Raw genomic sequence first — 21,346 nt, forward strand, 5'->3', positions numbered from 1 at the left:
AATCCACTCTTCCAACGGGTGTGAGGGGGCTCGTATTTATTATGGGCGGAGGTCCTTCTCACTTTGGAAGAAACCGGAGAAAACGACGACGATGATGACGACGAACGGTGAGATGAATAGAAAGCGAGTAAAGCAGGAGGAAACTCTGATCCTACAGCAGACAAACTTCTTCATCGCTCGGAGCCAGAGCCGCGGATTTCGGTACTAGAGGGTTCATCTTCTTCCTATTCTCCTTCCGGAGCTTCCGGAGACAAATAGACCGTTTAGAAAACACCGCCGCCGCCGCCGCCACCAACACCACCACCACGACTACAACCACTGCTGCTGTTTCCATCATCATCAACAACAACAGATGGAATTTAGAAAACGCCCCGCTCAACCCGCTGTTAGTTCCGAGGAAGCGAGAATATGTATTTCACGACATTAAGTTTACGACTGTTCAGAGCGGCAGAACAATCCTGATCAATCTCAGCCGAATGATTGGTTTATGAGGATTGCCGAGAGCTTCCTAGAACCGCAATGAACGGCATTTTGAACCATACAAGGCTCCTGGAAATCGATTATCAACTCGTTATGTGCTCGGCAAGATTCTGTCTCGGAGAAATAATGCACTCTTCCGTTTTCCGGACTGATTCATGATCAAACACATACATGCATGGCGGGAACCTTTACGATCACCACATGAGACTGAGAAGACATCTCTGCCGAACGCTCGGGCATTGCCCCCGAAATTCGCAACGGGGTCGAGCGCGGGAGCTGACTGCGGATTCGTCAGGCGAACGAACAATCTTCATCCCGAAGCTCCCCGTTCGTGACCTTCACTCTCCCTCCACCCTGAACCGAAACCGCAATCTCAATGACGGTCGTATCCCTCGGAGAATTTGGCGTCGCGCCAACTTCCTCGTACACTCATCATCCTCCCACCGTCTCCTGTACAGATTCACGATTGCCATCCGAATGTGTAGGAAATCCTTATTTCTATGAGGGATGTTCAATAGTAAAAAACGAGATGATTCGCGTCTCTTCTCGTGGAAGGGAACCAGTCTCGGCGGAACGAAACGTGATTTTCTGGCGGGTTTCCATGGTGTCCCAGCGAAAAGACGACTGAAGCGCCGGAAAGCTAGAAGAGGAAAGTCGATCGGTAGACGCATAGACCCGAAAACTCTTCAACTTTCAGTCAGCGGCTCGATGGATGGGACAAGGAATCGGCGGGAGCTCACTTTCACTATTATCCCTTTCCCCTCCCCTCTGCTGCTAAAAATCATTCTCGAATCCCCGCTTCGAGTCGGAGCGAGCGCGACGTTTGCTCGTTCCTCGGTGAAGAGAAGACTCTATCGTGGATCAAGCTCTCACGCCGCGCCGATGCACGTCACACGGAGCTTTGAGGGCTATAGATGAGGGAAATGCTCGGAATCTCCCCGGAAGAGACCATGCGCGTTTTTCAAAAGAAAAAAACACCCTGAAACCTGATTCGCTTTTGCTCCATCTTGGTGATCTCATAGATCTTTTTCTTTCCCCGATAAACATCTCGGTCAGCTTGAATATTCTCTTCCAGGTGGTCTTCAATCTCTCCACGCGAAAGAATTTTTGGATTCGCGTGGTTTCTCGCGAGGAGGAGCCGTGATTCACGCGGTGACGAACGTGCGCAGACGAATCGAGTCGTCGTTGTTAATCTAATCGAAGATGTCGTTCGATCATAGGTACGAGCCGCCTAAGCGAATCGCTGCGTGTCCTTGTCTGTTTGCGGGTTGCGGTATCAGCGTAGCCGTCCATCCATCCACGCGTATGTTTGCCTGATGTTCCGCGCCGTCGTATCGGAACTTGTCATCAGCGGATTTTGATGGAGCTTAATTTCGTCGCCACGACATAAATCTTCGCGGAACGGAAACAGTGTTGGGCGCAGGTTGACCGACGGTTGCGTCTCACTCAGTCAGACGTTCCGGCGTCCACCGGGCTGTGGTGTGGCACTTGTGACCATCTTCATATCAAAAGACATACACTGAGGCAGATCTTTGACTCCGGCCAGATGCTGGCTTGTCATCAATCAGCCCTGGGGGCATGTCATGTCGAGACAATGAATAAACCCGTCCGTGTGTCTACATTTTGTCGGACACGGACGATATATGATGGTTCTCATCTCCGATGGGATCGACGAAGCTCATCGGGAGGGTTAAATCCTCCCGTTCGAATATGGGGAATTCGCTCGAATACGAATTTATACGTGCGAGAGATAAATTTACTCCGTATATCCCTGTCGAAGAAGTCGGAAGCCTTCCCGTGAATCGTAACCGATCTTGACTAGATTGCGCTCCTGGTTAGTCGCCTGATGCCATCAGGTCGCACCGCTCTTCAAAGCAGCACTGTTTAGACGTTCGACCCACAGCAGAGTTTCACTTATTCAGAAGATTACCGAAAAACTGCTCCTGCGATTAAGCTCGCCTCCGGATCGAATTTTGAGCGGTAGATTTCGTAGCTCCTTCCCCCTAAAGGTCAAACGAGCGTCCGTTTATGGAGCGAATTATTTCTACCGGCCTCAATGGAGCCAGAGTGAGGGAAAGAGCCACTCACACGAAGAGCCGGAGACGACAAAAGCGTTTTCCTGCTCGTCGGAACGGCAGAAAATTATCGGACTCGGTCTGTCTTCGTCCTGGACCGACCAATGCTGTAGCGCACAAGGTCCAGTTCCCAGGCTGGATCTCGGACTCGGAGAAATACTGAATATCTCGCTGCCCTCTCGAACCATGAATGAGAAGCTCGACAAGAATCGACGGAATCGGCGTTTCAGCGCAGCATGCTGTCTGAGTGTCTTAACAGATGGGCCGGTGGAACGAGCGCTGATCACGGACGTAACGTTGGCTCCGAAGAAGGTTCAGAGCGAGCAGTTCCGATCTCTCTGAATACATGTTTGATTTCCATGTCTAGAAGGAATGGATTGCCTCATTGAGATTCAAACCTTGACTATCAAACGATGATAGCAGAGTTACCGCGGTGACCGTGGAGATCACCGAAGTGGCACGGCACGGAAACAGAAGTGCCTCGATAAACGGAAGAACGAACGGTCAGAATAGAAACGCTCAGACGACCAGAGCTCCTGAACGCTCTGCTGGAGCTTTCAAGGCTCTCCGGGGAAAAATAATTCAGCGAAAAAAACTTGATTCCATCAGGAAATATTCGGTCGCGCCTGTTTTCTGCCAGGAATCCCCGACAAATGCACGGTCGGAAACGAGTATCTCCCGGCTGTATCGAAGGTCGGACGAGGTCCCCACACTCTACCCGGAAGCGCTTCGACCAGCTGCTGATCGATCTCGAGACAGGAGAGCCTCGGCCGAGCGAGGCTTTCCTCTAGTGGTGAGTTGGATGATCGCGTAAAGGGCTTTCGATGAAAATTTCCAATATTACATCACGTGTAGAAATGCAAGGGAGCGCACCCAGTTCCTGACAGATGACGTGACCGCTTCTCGCTCGCTGGATGAGGCTCTGTCAAACACGGCAAAATTCACCGTCTTTGCCGTTATTCTCGATGTTTTTTTCTCTATATCCCCCTCTCTCTCTCTCTTTCAAATATTGCTCCAATCGACGATGAAACGTGTGCTTAGCCCATCAGCACTTGTCATCATCATCAGCATGGGGAGGATCGCCCTCACTCGGGTAGCTGTCATTCAGTGACACTCCAGGGCGTACGCACGCTTCTATTGACTTCACTCCGCAATACGAGGGATTCTTCTATTTTCCTCGTCGATAGTAGGTGCTCGATTCTAGACAGGACGATAGATTAGTTCCGAATTAGCCTTCGATCTCTTCTCATTCAGAGTATTCCTCATTCCAGGATCGACGAAAACCGTCACTCCGACCTTGTCGCGTCCCGATGGTCAATATCTGCGACGATTTGATTTCGGGGAAATCGGAGTGCTCCCTGCGACCGGATCATGGTGCGTTACCATCGGAAGATCTGAGAAAGACCAAGTAGTTCGAAAGCAAATCCTTACGACATTGTTATTCCCCTGTCGTGCAGGTCATGTTTGTCGGCAGAGAGTAAACTCGACTGGGATATTGCTTTTTCTCGCACTATTTTGTTGTCTCACGCTTCTCGTAAGGAGCGGAAACCACCGTTCTAGACTGTTTCGGATGCTTCTTACCTAATCTGCGTCACTGCCAGAGTCACGATATCAACCTGATTCACTATATATTTGCTCCGGCTTTCGAAGATGGTCTTTGACTTCTTGAATCTTACTCGGCGTGCCGTTGTCCGTATGCCAGAGGTGGAAATCATCAAATCTCTGCACGGTCGCGCATCGCCTCGTCGTTCCTCCCGCAGCCGCTATCGACCGGGCCGAAGACTTTCATCTCGAACCCATGGCTTCTTCTCCAGACTCAGGAATATGGTCCGTAGCTGCGGGGAGCGACGACACTCCTCATAGCCGAACTTCCCTCCGAGAAATGCCGAATACGGTCCCACAGGCCGTGCGGCAGGATGTTCCTCAGTCAATCGGCCTGAGGAAGCCTGAAGCCTGAGACTATTCATTCCTGGAGAGTATGTCTCGCGGAGGTTTGGAACCCGAGAGCTTTCATGTCAGCCTTCAAGGTGTTCGTGAAAACCGGACAAGAATCGGGCATCGCCTTCGCCGCGCCGCACAAGGCTAGCCGTTGGGCTCCGGAAGAGGGCCGGGCCGCGAAATGATTGAACCACCGACCGAGCGACCTTGATTTAGAGGGTAGATATTCCCAGTTTTATATAACGACGCAAAAAAACGGAGCGCTTTTTTCTTTCGACAAAAGCGTCTCCCATTAAAAAAACGTGGCGATCGTGGGGTCGATACATTTCCCTCGTCTACTCCTGAATAACGACGACAAACAAAAACAGCAGTCCGCAGAAAGAGACGAGCAACGTCTAAAGACCACAACCAGCAACAACCCATTGACTGTATTTCCTTTTATTTTTCCGTGCAGTCGTCGTCGAACACCGCAGCTGTGCGAGGCGTCGTTTTGGAAACGAATCGCCATCATAAACCCAGCGGTGCTCCGCATTATCGGATGGATTGACGCTTATCGTAATGAAGCCGTCATGATCAGCAGGCGACAGAGTCACGGAGACGTACGACGCGACGAATTTTCCGGCACGACGACCAGCATTCGAGGGACAGCCGAGCTCTCCTCCCGAAGACACCTGACTCTTCCCGCCCGGGCGAACAATTGGTCCGCTAGGCCGAAGCGTCGTCTGCCGCTCGATTACGACAAAATGCTCCGCCACGACGATGATTCCAAAAGTTTCATTGCCCAACTTCCGATAAGTCTCCGTCGGTCGGCAAGACAATGAGTGTTTGTTGGACAGAGCTCGCAGGAAAACATCAGCCGGGGGGGGGGGAGCTAGGTCGTCCGTTCGTTGGTTCATCTTTCCATCGATCCATACGCCCCGCCGCCGACACTGGTCCCTAACTCGGGTTTTGTCCGACATCGAGAACCCTTCTGCAATCGAAGAATGCCAAGCGAGCGGCAAACCGACAAAGCGAGCGACCTATCACAAATACTCCGGTGACATCATTGAATCCGATCCAGCCAGCGTCTCACTTAGTCAGTCAGCAAACAGGCGATAGGGCATGCCGAGACAATCCCTCGGTTTCTTAGGCAGTTATGCTCCCCTTGTTGATGTTTGCAAATCTTCCCATTGCATAAGTCATTTTTAGTACGACTTGTAGTCGAGTCCTCGCGGTCAAGGACTTGTCGCATGTTCTAGTCCGTGCCGCCCCGCGATCACTCATGTCCAGATCTCATTTTTCCCGGGGTTCCCCGGAATCATTCGATTCCGAGTTTTCCTGCTTCCCCCAACGGGTCCAGCGAACTATCCGTTGGAGCTCTCTATGTTTCGGCGAGCTTCTCCGACAGGAGCATTTGAATCCGCACTCGGAGTCTCGCTCCGAGTTCCGGATACCTTCGGTTTGATCAGGGGTTTACTCCTGCCGCTAACACATGGGAGGCCTTCGACAAGCTCGACTTTCTTGTTTTCAGTCCGTGCTTCCGATCCGATTTCGTGTGGTGTCTGCGGAGAGTCCGGAAATCTTCTGACGATCTCGTGGGTTAGATGACTCACATCGCCGAAGTCACGACGACTTGAGAGATCTCTGAGGACTCTCAGTCTGTTCTCATGGTCCCTTCTCCTCCTCCAGTTGATTCGTCGAGCGCAATATCGGCAAGCGAATTCGTTGCATACGACGATTATGGCAATCAAGATCGCTGACACGATGAACACTCCGTACGACAGGTCAGCGACAAACTTCACGACTAAAGCGAACAATTGTCTTAGACCGGAATAAATCCATCGGATGGCGTTCTTGAAAAAATTCAAAATCGTCACAGCCGGGCTCGTGAACACTGTGTCCACCACATCTGAAGTTGGCGAATCTTCTCTTGGCAATACGGGGTAGGAATCGCAGATATTTACAGAGGTCACCAGGAGTATCCACCACAAGCTACGCATGCTGTTTCCGACTCAATCTCGACGAGCGGCTAGACAGTACTGAGTCGGCATAAACTCGCACCTCGTCACGGTATATCCCGATTGTAGGGAACCCGCCTCCATTCCACGAGGTACATCGATGTAGTCCGATCCTTTCAGCTTCGTTGTCTTGACGGTAGAACCCCCACCTTCTCGGAAAGATCGACCGAGCGAGATGGCGGATGCGTCCTCTTCTTGCAAGTTTAAGAGAAGACAAGCTGAACATTGATAATAATTTTGTTCTCGGCGTCGTGGGCTGAATATCGTGCCCGTCCTGGATTCCGATTGAGTCGCAGGCCGCAGTACGCCCCGATCCTGCTCTGACTCGGTGAATGAGCAGAGATCGGTCAGAGGTAGTCACAAGTCACAACGAGCGATCATATCGGACAAAGCGCTATGATTGTTCGTGGGGGGAAATTCATCGCCTTAGCCGTCGCGGCAAGTTACCCGGCCGCACCGTCCTCCTGGAAGTATGATGATCCATGCACCGAAAACGGTCGCAGCGAACAATGTTTGTCGTTCATTTCGATGAGGATCTCCGCCTCTCTATAACGAAATCTAGCGACCATTGTAATTTAATCGCAGGTGGTGATTACATCGTGCACTTCGACAGCGGCCGGCGAACGTAAGACGCCCACTCATTCAACAGTGAGGTAACATTCAATAACGGACAGGGGAGATACGACCGACGCGTAGAAAATGCGAGGGCAGACATCGAAAATGGTGAATATATGCTCATCGATATCTAGTGAGCACTTTGCGAGTTTCGCGTTCGCTTTCAAATTCGATGAAGTCGTCGTTCGCTTAAGAAAGGAAGAGGAAGGCGTTGATACGTCGAAGCGTTCAACGACAAACAAAAATGAATCTTTCATGACGTATCGCGTTTCCTGCGGAAAATCGAGCGGAATAAACAACGAATCGAGCCGGATCCAAGACACGTTGGATGAGTGTCCGGTCTCCTGGAATCTTCGCCCAGCTATCTCACCATCGGCTCGAGAACCCGAGCTCGATGTCCATCAGCCCGAGCTTCTCAAATTCCGAAACGACGTCGGACCGTGGGTCGCTCTTTTCGCCCGCCCACTCTAGATAGCGTGCTAATCCGATCCAGCGTGCCAGTCCTGCGCGACCGGTCCTCTCGACCGCAGATTCCGATCCTCGATACAAGTCTGGCGTAGCAAACGTGAACGGGAAACGCATGAGGAAAGCCGTCAGAAGAATAGAAACTCCAGCCAAAGTTGTGCTGATCAAAACATTCGACAGGAAATGTGCTATGTCAGATGAGTCGTAGTGTGCAGTAGTGCGAGCAGGTAAAGCAACCGACCAGCCAGCTGTCCAGCCAACATTACAAGCGGCAGGTTAGACCGAGGAAAGCGACGGCGAGCTCGACGACAAAGGCATCAAAGGCCAGCGACCACCTGCTACGGCTCGACGTTCTGCTCGAGCCGAACACTGGCTCAACTCGTACCAGAATCGAATGCACCGCTGCGAGCGAGAGAGTTTTCTGACGAGCAGAAACCGCAGTTCACGTAGAGCATCATCAAGTGTTCGTCTGTATATCGGAACGTCTATCCGGGCTGTCCTACTTAAACTCCTCGAATTCGCTCGACAACGGCCACATCGTCGGCAGATGCAGCTTCTCATCTCGCTCGGAGCCAGTCGAGAAACTTTTTCCATGGAAACTTCATTGAAGCTCGCCCGCGGATGTTTGCTCAGACGGGAGTTGCTGGAGTTAATCGCGCTCCACCGTCGCTGCCACCGTCATCAGCATCGTATTCGTGGTCGGGGCCGTTTTTTCGGCCCTCACTTGTTTAGACTTGATGATTCGGCACAGCTGATGGGAATTTTCTGAACTGCAGGAGTTTCCATCATCTTCGACCACGGAACAAGCGACGAGCTCCGCGAGCGAGACGCACGAGAGCTCTGACTCCCGACACCGTTCCCCGATCGATGTCCTCGGGGAAAGGTCCGACTTCGCCAAGAGATCTCGAAGCTCGTTCTCGAGGGAGATTTTTTTCCCTCCGCGGGAGGATTCGGAACGAGATCAACGATCCGACGAACTACGAGGGTCATCCTCTTCGGTCGAACAGATTTGTTCGTGTGCCGTTCCCTCGGCTGACGAGCGTGCGTTCGTGAGTTCGATATGGTATCCGCTCTACGGGAAGGATAGAGCTCCTCCAGCGCTTATTTAAGAGCAATCGCTCTTTGTTGAGTTTACTATTCCAACGCGAGAAGCATCAGCGCGACCTAGCGATACCAGCCCATGTGAATCCGTGCGCTATTCACCGCGCTGGCAAGTACCACCACGACCACCACCACCATCAACGTTGCCGCCGGCAAAAGCACAATAGAGCTCTAAAGGGGCCCTCTCTCCGTTCAACCGATAGAAATTTAATAACAGCTCCTGAGAGCCGACGGCCGAAGTGACAAACTCTAAAAGACCCTGAGAGTCGATCTGCCTCTTGCGACACCAGAGTCTTTGGGAAAGTGCCGTTGAGACCGCGCGACCACGACGGGGTCTTGTCGTGAATTGCTCCCGAATGCTTTATCGTACGCAAGGATCGTCAGGCGGACGCCGGTTTCACCTCTGAACCGCGGAGATGATAATAGAAAATTTCTCTTATTTAGAGCAGACTTCCCGGCACGCAGATCACTCCGGGCGGAGAGTTTCGTTTCAATCTAGGGATTCCGGGCGCCTGAATCCTACCGGAGCACGGGGCTCCGCATCGGATGTTTCAGTGAAATTTCCATCCGATGACTAGGTGCCTTATACAGAAACGGCCTCATCGGATCCGGGAAAAAAAGTGAGGATGTTTCGTACGGAGAAAGCGATGTGATTTTTCTCTCGGAAACAATTTTTTTTCTGGCATCGGAACAAGTCTGCCCTGTGGTTTGTGAGGCCCGATGAGGAAAACGACGGAGTCGAGTCGAATCTCACTCTCAAAGATCGGACTCCATGCACGGGAATTCCCCGATCGGAGATGCCTCCTTATCTATCTGGATATCGTCAATTTTTGAGCCGAGGCCGACAAGGGAGCACCGAGTGGAACATTGCGAACTCACCTAGACGAAGAATATCGTATCCAATGGGGGGTCTCAACGCTCTGCGAGCCCAAGCTGAACGCACAACATCCAAGGAGTACTCTCCTCCTGACACGAGGATTGTGGTCGGAACGATGTATCCGCGATATTCCAGCGACTGGACGCATTGCACCAGACACTGATTCCAGAAGCATTGGGAGTTCTCACGCACGAAGCTCTTGAAAAGAGTCCAACCGTCAACATGGGCGTCTTTCGACTTCGCCTGCTGTGATAACTTGCGACGATCTCTGCAGATAATCGCGAGGCAGTTTTTCAGGAGGAGCACACGTTGATATCTCGAGGAGGCCACCCCGAGTCCCATGTCAGGGGCCATCGTCGCCTTTCGATAGCTCACTTCACTCACAGAAGTGCATTCGCGGCACTCAGGTGGCTCTGGCTGATCGGTCGGAAGCAACGGCAAACGACTTGCTACAGTGGAAGCTAAACTACAGCTGGTCTGACAGTAGAGCGCGCGCAGCCAGTTCGGCTGCCAGCGATCGTTCAAGAGAGGGTCTGCCCGACGCTCTGGACATCTTGCCGCGAACTGCTGCTGCCCGCTGGCGGGGAGTTGGCAAACTTTTGGTTACGTCGGGCATATCCTTCCATATTTCGTAGCTCTGCTGAAAAATCCGACCAAGGCAGAGTCGATTCTCTCAAGCTCTAACAGTTTCTTCATGAAAGCCTTCGGAAGAACGATTCGAGCAGGCGATCGAGATTTCCGCCCGGTAGACACGGGCAGACCGTCTCGAGGAGCCCGGCTATTGGCGGAGACCGGGTTTGGACCTCTCGATGAGTCTCTGGGTGAATATCGCGAAACCGTGAACAGGCGAGACCGAAGCCTGAGATGAACCTACGCGGGATCTGTCCCTCTTGTTTTCTGTCGATTGACATGCGAGCACAATGTCCTCCATCCTCGTCTTACCCAAAGCGATCTTGATTCGTTGAATGCACAATTTTCGATTTTCCTAGCACTTATTTCTCCGTCCGCAGGAAACGGATCAGGGGTATCTGAAACGTATCTTGGATCTGCTCTCTGCTGGTCGCGGAATAAGGTGCTGAGAAATTCGGTGGCCTCCATATTCTCATAGGCGGTCCTCGGCTATCAAACAGGAGTCAATGCTCGCGAAATGGTCAAAACGAATCGGATCAGTCAGTCAATGAGTTCCCGCGGCCTGTCTCTGAAGATCTCGTATAAATCTTCTCCCCATGACGGGACGGAACTCGACAGGGGACGGTAAACACGAATCCGTAATCGTTTCGACGAATTGCCCCGATCGGTCGCAACAAGATCAGAGGTCCCCCCGCCGAAGTATCGAAGATGTGTCGACATTCGATATCGGTGAGCCCCTCGTTTGGGTCGGACAATGAACAGCTCTCACACTCATGTGTCATGGGGAACTTGCATTACTAACGGAACCCGAACGAATTCATCCGACAGAGGGGGGAAGGCCCGGGGGACTGGAGAAAAGTTCAAATTGAAGGCCGCATGCAAATGACGGTTCAGATGATCAGGGAATTGTTTACTTCGGACGCTCGGAACTATCCGAGTGAGGATTCGCGTGTCAAAGGACGAAGGATCATGATCCTGACTGAGGAAGCCCGAACCGTCACGGCTAGAATTCAACTTTGCCGCCAGAATAAAGCGCAGTGGCGCCACCTACGATGTAGATGCAGATAGGGAAATCGAGGGGCATCATATAGAAGCTCGATTGTCTCTGACTGATTCAGTTAGATCGAGTGAATGCGATCCCAGACGTGCAGAGCTGGAGCCAAGGAGACGCTGCTGGAGCTTGGACGTCTTCCTCAGCAGAAGTCTTCAGTCGAACGTTGTCCCGGGCGCTCCAGTTGTTCGAAAGCGAGCTGAGCGCTAATCCTCCCTATTTCGAAATCGAATCAGCGCTCACGCATATCTGCAGATAGGGCAGAGCCTTTTCCTTGTCAGGAGAACCTTCGACCTCCACGAGTGCGGGGCACGGCGAATTTGCATGTTTTATTGAAGCTATCTGCCCCTCGAGCGAGTCCGGGAAAAGGAGCGCGCTTCCTGTGACTTCACTCTAGCTACGGCCGGCGTTGGACGAACATTGGCTGCGAAAATGACGTCTGAAGCTCACGCTAGCGCCATGAGAGCCCTCTACCTAATGCTGTGCGTCTTCGGAATCTCAGTGTCTCTATATTCATTGCATGTGAAACATTCAGCGGCAGCCGACGAAAATTACCGCGCTCTATGTGACATATCTGAGCACATGAGCTGCTCGAAGGTTCTGACTTCGGACTACTCGAGGGGCTTCGGAGTCGCGGGACAGATTCTCGGGGAAGACTCTCCGCTCAACGCGTCGAACAGCGTGCACGGTGTGGTGTTCTACTCGTTCCTGTTTCTGCTGGGGTACCTGGATTGGCCCTCGACATTACGAGTGATTTTAGTGCTCTCGATAGCAGCCAACCTGATGTCCATCTACTTGGCATCGATTCTCTACTTCGTCCTCCACGATTTCTGTCTCGTTTGCGTGACGACGTATCTCATCAATTTCTCGCTGCTTGTTATCTCCTATTCTCGCTCGGCATTCCACCAGCAGCAAGTTTTCTTGGGAGAATGGGTGGGGAAGAGCAAATGAAACCTTGGGATTCTGTTCTCAAGAGCGAGTTCGGTTCTGGACTGCTCTCCGAGTCTCGCCATCATGTCGGAAGAGCCGAACTCGACAATGCAGCTCTCCCCGACTAATTCCCTGATGTCTGAAGAAGGAGAGGACCGTTAAGCTCGAATCCTCCGCTTCGAAGTTGCTTGAGCAGACACGACAGTGAACGATAAATAAAAGAAATGACATGGTATCATACCATTTTCGCGGGTTCTCTCTTCGGCGTCCGACGCTGCAAAATTCTGCCGCAGGTTCTGGATCATGAGTCATGAGCATCTCCATGAGTTCATGACCTCGACTCCCTTCAATAATTACCGAGCCGGATCACGGAGGGACCCAGGCTCGAGGAGCAGCCACTGGAGCTCCCCGAGACAGGCATCAAGAGTCTAGAGACGGTATCGTGCTTGAAGTATCCCATCGCCGCCGTGGGGCTCATGAACCCCCGCCGAACTTCGCCCCGGCTCTTCCAGGACACGATTCAGTCTCGGGACGTTCCGCTGTCCCGGCAACCCATGGATCAGTGCGCGAGCCCAAGAGGAGCATTCTGGGTTGTCGGTTTCATTTTCCCCCCATTGTATGGACTTGCTCTGATGAGGATGCATTCCGGCGAGTTACCTTTTTCCTCACGGGATGAACAAATAGGTCTCGGCGAGATGCCCCGAGGGTCGGAGAAATCAAGAAGCTATACCGAATGAATATTTCTCGGATCATTCTCATTCTGAGGCACTATAACTCAAGGGAAGACTCGAGGAGACGAGATCGCAATTCCATATCTGGGTGAATCTCACAGGAAGGAGGACAAAACCAATTACTCATGAAGTCTGATTTATATAATTTATTCCTCACAACGAAAAATATATCCTGGGCGGGAGTCTGTGGAACTGCAGCTACGCGAGATCGTAGATCGAGTTTCGATCTTTCTCTTTGAGCTCTCTTCCAGAGCCATCCCCCCCGTGTTCAATATGAGTTTCTCACAAAAGTGGATTCCTTCGATACCCCTGTAATGATTCATTGCTTCCATCTCAACGCGGAGTGCCGACCAGGTCGGACGCTCTCAATCGACATGTAGAATACATCACTATCCGTCTGCAAACAGTGCAGCCCGTACAATCGAGAACGACTCAGATCCCATGCCCTGCTCGAGGATGGAAATCGACACCGATCGCACGACGACCTATTCTTAGTCGTACAATAACCCCCGCGGGAGCGAAGGAATCAATCGACAAAGACCCCGAAGAAATTGACGCTTCATCGCCGGTAAATAAAGGAACATCTCGCGTAAAGTATCGTCGCAACACACAGGATTAGACCCTCATGGTCGATCCGTAGAAACATCGAATGAGGGGCAGCGCAAACTCCACCTTCCGATTCACACTCCGAAGTTTCTCTAGACAATCCATAGAGAAACTTAAATCCTGTGAACTTCGAAACATCAGCTGCTCAAGGGAGCAGGCTATGACTAATATTAAGTATGAGGCGCGAAGTCCAGCTCGGAAAACGGAGATAATACATCGCAGTCGAGCTGAATCAGAGAGTTGTATATGAATACCAACAATTATATCTCAGTCAGTAGTAGTAATACAAGACAAGCTCCATCAACGTCGCCTCGTTCCCTCAAGAAAGTCATGCTTCGAACAAGACGCTCGAAAAACCACATGAAATCCTTGACACACCTTTCATAGCCGTCAACTGATGCCCGAAGCTGGTTTCATCATGCCATGATGATCAAGAAGAACACATGGACACACCTTATCCGGACGAGAAATTATGGGAGACCTCAACACGAATCTTCGCGTTTCTCGACATTTACCCCGCCAGGAAGCCTCGGAGTGAGTTATTTCATCGCTTTAGTCGTGCGTAGGATGCACGTACAATTGGTACAGTTTCCTGTCATACTTTAGGACCCGCACGCTGATCTCGTCAGCATCCCGCATGCGGGTTGCCTGACTTTGCCGATCGGCCGAGGATATCGCGCTGTTGATAACGACGCCTTTGAGCGCGAGTGCCGGGGTTTTCAGGAATTCCGCTTTGATATTGCGCAGGGCAGCTCTTTCCACGAAATCAATACTACCGAAATCGATGTAGCGCACGCGCACGCACTTACGGTCCTTTCTGGAGTGGTCCAGCAGGACCGCTCGGGCATAAACGGGAGTTTCGCCGTCCCGAACCTCGTCGGGACCCATGTAGGGGGCCGCGCAGATACGGCCTTTAGAGCAAGACACAGAACCTCCGAGTCCGCGGAGGTTCATGAAGGTTTGTATCCGTGAGAGCTCGGCTTCGTTTTCTTTCAAGTGGAAGTTAACTCGGATGAACTCTCTTTCGCGGAAGCATTCCGTCACGCGGATGTTCACATCGGAACCCTTCTCTAAAGGTTTCTGAGGGATCCCGAGGGAGTCCATCCTCGATGGCCGAGAGAGATGGAGGTAGGTGTATCCATCCCGGATTTCCACAGTGAATGTGAGAAGCAGGGCTTCCAAAAGACCCGCTTGGTCTTGCGCGCCCAACAGGTTTTTGTCAGCGCCGTTACCATGGTCTCCAAATTTCCCAACGAAGTGCCAGTAGAATACTTCAAATTCGACATTCCTTGATTTAATCCGTTTCGCCAATTCTTCGTAGCAGGCTCTCAGTTTCCCTTCGTAAGACGAACGCGGAGATGCGGTCGGAGTAGACAGCACCTGGAAAATACGAATTTCGGTAATTGAGACAGAGTTCCGGTTGATGGGGTGTGAGGATGACGGTAATAATTTGGATGCTGACGAGACGGAGTTCACAGCTTATTCTTTCGCGATTTCGCCCACGTGGGCAGGAGTGCGTACGCCATGATTTCCACGGGAAGTTCCCCGGCGGTTCTTCACATGGAGCAAGCGGAGGTAAACCTTACGCATCCGCAAAAATGCGGATTCCGACAACCCGTATATTCACCGATTCGAGGGCACTCCATGATCAACGGGTACCCTCCGATATGCCCTGCTTTCAGAAAGAGAGTAACTCCAGGCCGCGATGAAAAATAGATAAACAATGTCTGATGCCGAGGCACTATCTGGTGGAAGGGCACCTCGTCGCAGTTCGGAACATGCCCGGGCATGTATTTCACCGAGAGATGATCCTGTGACTTTATCCCCTTGACGATCACAGCCAATCGACTCGCTCATTGAGAACTCATGAGCGATGCCTGTGCTGGACGCCGCTTGGCTGCATGGAGTCAACCAAAAAAATCCACTGACCGGCTTGATCGGTCCCTATCCATATAGGGACCTGATCGTTTCCTAGACGGCGTCGTGATATGCTTCGCCCGACAACTATTCGATTCATGTGTATTCTCCTCCCTGACGCTATGACGGAAATGTTCAGCGACTCTTATTTTCGAGAACGATCCGCATTGCCACAGGTCTCGGTGGCAGCCACATGCCGTCGTGTCGCCTCTCAACGATCAAGTTGAAACATAGACGCTTGCATGGAATCCATAGGTCGCACCACAGAAATGAAGCAAGGCGTCTATGCTCTTAAGCCTAGGTCCCCGGGGAGCGATGACTCATGCAGTCTTAATCTATTCCAAGCGGACGAGGATCAGCTCGAACTCTCTGGAAACACCCAGATCGGGCGAATTCCGTTGTTGGGGAAGGGTGGTTGAATCGACCCGTTCCCGAAACGAAGAGCCATGGAAGGTTCTCGACCAGCCTGAGGTTTTTCTCGAGCAGATGGACTTCGCTCGTGATTCTCCGTCTCCGACATGCAACACAGGAAACACTCACCCTCGAATTCGGACGAAGGAAACGAAGATCATCCTGATTGGCCATCGTTCGGAAATCAAGCACTAGAGACCCGTAGGCTCCGCAGCTGGCTCGCGATCTTTGGTGGTATTGAGCTGACCTGTGAAAGAAACACATGAATCCGATTATCCGCCGTTCGCCCAGCCCATCGTCATGAGCATATCATGAACTCGCTACCCGCAACTAACGGTCAATATTCGCACGATATCGAGTGCTCGAGTGACGGTATCTTGTAAAGATCTAGGGCTAGCCACCCATGATATTTCATCACTTCCGATTCGAACTTTCTCGAATGGTAAACCGGGTAGTTGCACTCAGTTCTCGGTCATCGTCGAAGTATCAGAGAGCCAAACTCGCAGAATTCCTGAGGGTCTCGGAATCACGATTATTCCGCTCAAAGAAATAACAAAATCAGCGATAGGCTTACCGATCTTAGCGTCGCTCGTGGCGCAGGAGCCCAGCGCCGTCGTGGTGCCCGCAAGGATAAGGCAATTCGCTCACTGAACTGCGTCGTAGAAGTGAGGGCCGTGCCGCCACAACGTATTCGCATCCTTTCTCTCGCCGCCTCCTCTCCCGTGGACCGAGCTGCCAAAGACCAGAAGGGGAATTTATGATTGCCGACCGAGTAGAGCTCTATATGAGATCCCTTGAGCATTGCTGGAAACCTGGAATCGCTTGCGAAATTCCTGGCTCCAACAACCTATCCGATATTGCCACCAAGGCCTTCTCCTCGCTTCTGATAAATAATTAGAAGAAGAACGAGCCCATACGAGGTGCCTTATCGAAAAACGATTCGGTAGCGCTACGATCCGATGGATATAAATCGAGAGAATACGGCTATAGTGGAACGAAATCGTTCCAGATACGGTGACGATCTTTGAATAATAAAATGTTCGTTTCGAAGACGATTGCCGAGCCCCATTTATCTTACGTCCTCAGGTAAAGGATTGAGGAGGAAGATATTGCCCGAATTCTCCGAGTAAGGTAGAACTCCCACAGTGAGTCAGATCATGGGCTTAGTACACGTGTCCCTCACAGCATCCGTTGAAGACAGCGAGCTGCCGGGCTGCATTCACCATTTCACCAGCCAAACAGACCCCTTACCGATCGTGACCGTGTTTTCTCTGTCCGGAGTTAAGACCGTCTCTCAGAATCTTCCGCATCCAGAAAATCTTGCACTAAAGAAACCCCATTTTTTTTGGGGGTGGGGGCGGAATTTTTTCTCGAGCTTCCAGCTATCCGATACTGCCACTACGGCCTTCTCCACGCTCCTGATAAATAATTAGAAGAAGAACGATCCCATACGAGGTGCCTTATGGAAAAACGATTCGGTAGCGCTACGATCCGATGGATATAAATCGAGAGAATACGGTTGTAGTGAAACGAAATCGTTCCAGATACGTTGACGATCTTTGAATAATAAAATGTTCGTTTCGAAGACGATTGCCGAGCCTCATTTATCCTACGTCCTCAGGTAAAGGATTGAGGAGGAAGATATTGCCCGAATTCTCCGAGTAAGGTAGAACTCCCACAGTGACACAGTGAGTCAGATCATGGGCTTAGTACACGTGTCCCTCACAGCATCCGTTAAAGACAGCGAGCTGCCGGGCTGCATTCACCAGCCAAACAGACCCCTTACCGATCGTGACCGTGTTTTCTCTGTCTGGAGTTAAGACCGTCTCTCAGAATCTTCCGCATCCAGAAAATCTTGCACTATAGAAACCCCATTTTTTTGGGGGGTGAGGGCGTAATTTTTCTTCGAGCTCCGCGGGAGATTCACAGAATCATCAGATCTCGGTCTCATGCCGATATAAAAGTTATAAATAGTTTCGCAAGCTGCAATGGCGTCTACTACAAGTTATTCGGCGGAACGGGTGAACGTTTGAATTGAAATGCCGAGATTTTCACGCCCGTAGCCGTCATGGGAGCAGACAGGCGTCGCCCTGACACGGTTCGGGAAAAATCACGGGGAAGGGGGACGAACGCTCGATCGCCCCGTCCTGGCTACGCCACTGCATCGACTAGAGATGGATGATTTCTAGGGAAGTCTACTACTCGACGGACCGATTCAAGCTCCGGCAATCCGATCAGCTTGCGATTCCAGCCGCCTCAAAGCCGCCACATGTGCAGTTCTACCGACGATTGTATCATACGATCATCAAGGATCGCGATGTCAGCCCGCGATCAGTCCGTCTAGGTTTCAAAGCGATTGCGAGAGACGATTCTCTGCATGAGCTGATAAGGTAAGCTTACCGGGAGGGACGCCGTGTATGAAATGAGTGCGAAGTAGCCGATAGTTTCTCCGGAGCTCCTCGGGAACGAAAGGATTCCCGGCTGAAGTTACTCCGATCAACAGAGAGATTAAAGGCGGAAAGATATGTTCGCAGTTCAGAGGCCAATATTGAGAATTCCTTAGAATGTCTCAATGTTGGCCTCGACACCAGAACTCCACCACACGAGGTTCCTGTGCCGAGAGAAAGAGTCACGCTGTGTTCTGCTCATGAGCGTCTCGCATTCTCTTATTTACATGGCATAGCCGCTCGCGCATGCGCTCACCGCCAGAGGGCCATAAACCATAAGCACAACTCAGCGGCTCAGCGATCACGCTCCGAATCCTGTAGCCCCGCTTCATTTTTTTCTTGTCGAAACCTTTCTAGCTTGAATAATTGAGTCGAAACTTGTTTGGCTAGTTGTCATGCTCGGACTCCTCACCTTGGTCCGTTACGCCGTAGGTTCGGTCCAGAGAGCTCCATATCTAAGACCGTCTAGTCCGGTGTCTCCAACGTGGTTTAGCGAGAGTTTTACACGGAGAGCACTTTGAACTTGGGGATGAAGTTTTTTAAGCCGCTACGATCACTTTCCACCGCGAGATCATAGCCGCGATGTGGGATATCTATTCCGCTCGAATGACGAGCATGCCGTCTGTCAATCCAAGCCTCTCAAGCCATCATTAGTGCCGAATCCTCGCAGGACACAATTCTAGTACGATCAGGCTCGTTTCGACTCAGGTACCAGAGACCACTGGAATCCGAATGGAGAAATCATCATAAGGATTCCTGTCAGCATCATTCCGATCAGATTCGCCTCGATGACAATCAATACGACTGACTACCCTTGGAGTAGGAATCGCGACGATCAGAGTGGAAGAAAAGGGAAACAGATGCGATAACCCAACACAGACCCAACATCAACCCTCTCCAATCACCGACCTATTTCGTTTCCCGACCTGGTTTGGTTCGCTCCGGTGAGGCGGAATCACTCATCATCGCCATAATGTACCTACCATCTGAACGCTCGCGACTTGATGGGCGATTCCGGCCAGCGGAATGTATGAAAAGAATCGCTCGTGACTCTAATGTTTCCGTTTCCAGTCGGAGCCTCCATTGAGATCGCGGTGCGCTAAAAGAGGATACCGGCGGGCTCCTTCATCTGTGGGACCCATCGCCAACCGGAGGCCGCTCCCGCGCATGGTATGTCATCTGCTGAAGAGCTTCAGCTTTCGACCGGAGACAAACCCCGCGTGAGACTCATGAGGTTCGGAGAGGAATTCGAGGAAGAACATGAGCGCTCGCCCGCTCCGCTCGCGGAGTCGGCGGGTTAATCTCCCGGTCGACCCAATACTTCTAAACAGAGGCGGAGGCATACGATTTTGCGATGACGGCATCGTGGAGCGTTTGGTTGATACTGATGCGACAAATTGAGATGCCGGCGCCGACGTACTTGGCTACATAGCCGCGGGGAAGTGGCTCCCGAAGGTACCAGAGAGCGAATCGAAATCCCCCAAGGTCTACCGCTCAGAGCGTGAATGCTCCATATCCTCGTGCGTAGGTTAGAAGACTCAGGTAGTCGAAGCTAGCTTTCCGCAGGGGGTTCGGAGTCCATCACAGCTTGCTCGAGCTCATATGCGATGAATGCTGCGGTTTCGTTGTCACAAAAGTACCCAACCCGGCGCCGGCGCTTGCGAAGTGTACTCCGGTCGTAAGCGGAACTGTCATCATCAGCAGACTTCCCGCGGCCCTTATTGCGAGGTGAATGGAGTAACTCCGTGAACCAGGGTCTCAGATGACCCTACACGAATTCCGTTTTCACATCATTCTTCATCGCCACGACTCTTTCAGTGCTGCTGAAGACGGAAGGAACGACACCTTCTCTAATCTCGGATCACTCCGTACCTCGATTCGAAGAACAAGGGTAGGCTCTATGGAGGGCAATGACTCGGACCTTTCTGGACTCCGCTTTCTCCGAGACGAAACAATCGCTGCGGTGCAACGGACGCCGCCGCATCCGAAACCATGCTTCTTCTGCCAGCCCTTGCGGTATACTCTCATGTCCGAGAGATTAATTTCTAGATTGAGCTCAAACGAAACAGGGAAGCTATAGAGTTCTCGAGCTTCAGCACACGAGCGTCCCCGGGAACAGCGATGTTCTCCAGAAGCCTTCAGGAAGCTCCTGGCCCATCCCCATGGAAGAGGGAAATTGTGCTGGAAAATCTTGCACGAGAATCGCTGAGGTTTCGTCCAATATTCGGGGATTGCTGTTGACGAAAAGGGCTTGATGAGAGCACGCGGTGTGTTACCCTCATCGACTACGCCGAGATCAACATTTTTGTGCAGCTACTGCGCGTCGCAGTTTCAAGCGGGATGTGCTGCCGAAAAAGACAGATTGGTGTCTCTGGCCAAGAAGCATTTCCATACAGCCAGGTGCGTCTCGACTTCTAAAACACAAGGGCGCCCAGCCGAGAAAAGGAGCGGTAAACGCCGCACTGCTTTCGAATTTCGAAACTCGTTTGATAGAGTAGGCATCATCTGATCTCACTGGCACGGATCACAGTCCGCCGCACCGTTTTTGGAAAAAAAATTGGCCATCCTGGTTGAGCTGTGGTACTCGATGAGAGTGTATTTTCTGCATGGTCGAGCTCACGAGAAGGTGGAGCGACCCAGAGAACGGGTGCGAGACAATGCAATGTGCAAGCGAAGTCTTTGTTGGAAAACCCGAGGACGCGTAGCAGGACTCGAGGATGGGCCTCCCATGCGCAGGGTTGGGTTGCGAGGCCGGATTCTGCAATCGCGTAGGTGTAGCTGTGTGCAAGGCAGTGAAAGTGACTCCGCGCACTATAACGAACTAGAATTTCGGACGGGGTGGAGCGAGGGTCGAATAAGACTAGCTATGGGCCGTTGGAGTGCTCCGTGAAGTAGGGGAGCCACAGTATCGACCGGGCGGCTCGATGAGCCGTGAGGGGAGAGCAGGGAGGGTGATCTTCGCTTGCGACGACTGAGTTCTGGCGAAATCTTCCCGGCTCCACGCGGCGAAGGCGGCGAAATACTCTGGGAACATCCGGTCAGAGCTCACGAGTCTGCTGCGTGCTCTGAATCAGA

The 21,346-nt window shown here is 51.8% G+C and overlaps 3 protein-coding genes across 4 annotated transcripts in view; 1 reads left to right on the plus strand and 2 right to left on the minus strand.

Annotated features, from left to right (window-relative positions):
• The window catches only part of ko (Stork-head domain-containing protein knockout), a 64,261-nt gene extending 54,359 nt beyond the window's left edge, over positions 1-9,902 (minus strand). The window contains exon 1 of the mRNA XM_029112019.1: positions 9,551-9,902. Coding sequence (XP_028967852.1) covers positions 9,551-9,902 — 352 coding nt within the window. The remainder of the gene's footprint in view (positions 1-9,550) is intronic.
• A 1,679-nt stretch (positions 9,903-11,581) lies between these two features.
• On the plus strand, positions 11,582-12,391 carry LOC100905438 (vitamin K epoxide reductase complex subunit 1). The gene has a single exon (XM_003745286.2). It carries the CDS (start codon positions 11,662-11,664, stop codon positions 12,178-12,180), a length of 519 nt encoding a protein of 172 aa, XP_003745334.1. The 5' UTR covers positions 11,582-11,661; the 3' UTR covers positions 12,181-12,391.
• A 637-nt stretch (positions 12,392-13,028) lies between these two features.
• Positions 13,029-18,336, minus strand: LOC100898137 (uncharacterized). Of its 2 annotated transcripts, none has more exons than XM_018640309.1 (3): positions 18,225-18,336; positions 15,954-16,071; positions 13,029-14,876 (listed from the first exon to the last, which is right to left on the minus strand). In XM_018640309.1, the coding sequence occupies exons 2-3, from the start codon at positions 15,996-15,998 to the stop codon at positions 14,049-14,051; spliced, it is 873 nt and encodes a 290-aa protein (XP_018495825.1). In that variant the 5' UTR covers positions 15,999-16,071; positions 18,225-18,336; the 3' UTR covers positions 13,029-14,048. The 2 variants fall into 2 exon arrangements, with proteins under 2 accessions (XP_018495825.1, XP_003745285.1); XM_003745237.2 differs by lacking the exon at positions 18,225-18,336 and adding an exon at positions 16,399-16,486.
• Between the last annotated feature and the right edge of the window lie 3,010 nt (positions 18,337-21,346).

The sequence above is a fragment of the Galendromus occidentalis genome, unplaced genomic scaffold (assembly GCF_000255335.2).
Source record: "Galendromus occidentalis unplaced genomic scaffold, Mocc_1.1 scf7180000077480, whole genome shotgun sequence".
Lineage (NCBI taxonomy): Eukaryota > Metazoa > Arthropoda > Arachnida > Mesostigmata > Phytoseiidae > Galendromus > Galendromus occidentalis.

Excerpts from the sequence above, each read along its gene's own strand:
- LOC100905438 (XM_003745286.2), top strand. The coding sequence starts at position 11,662 with ATGACGTCTGAAGCTCACGCTAGCGCCATGAGAGCCCTCTACCTAATG.
- LOC100898137 (XM_018640309.1), bottom strand. The coding sequence starts at position 15,998 with ATGGCCAATCAGGATGATCTTCGTTTCCTTCGTCCGAATTCGAGG. Across the intron at positions 14,877-15,953 it reads TCCTTCGTCCGAATTCGAGG|GTGCTGTCTACTCCGACCGC; the intron begins GTGAGTGTTTCC and ends CGTATTTTCCAG.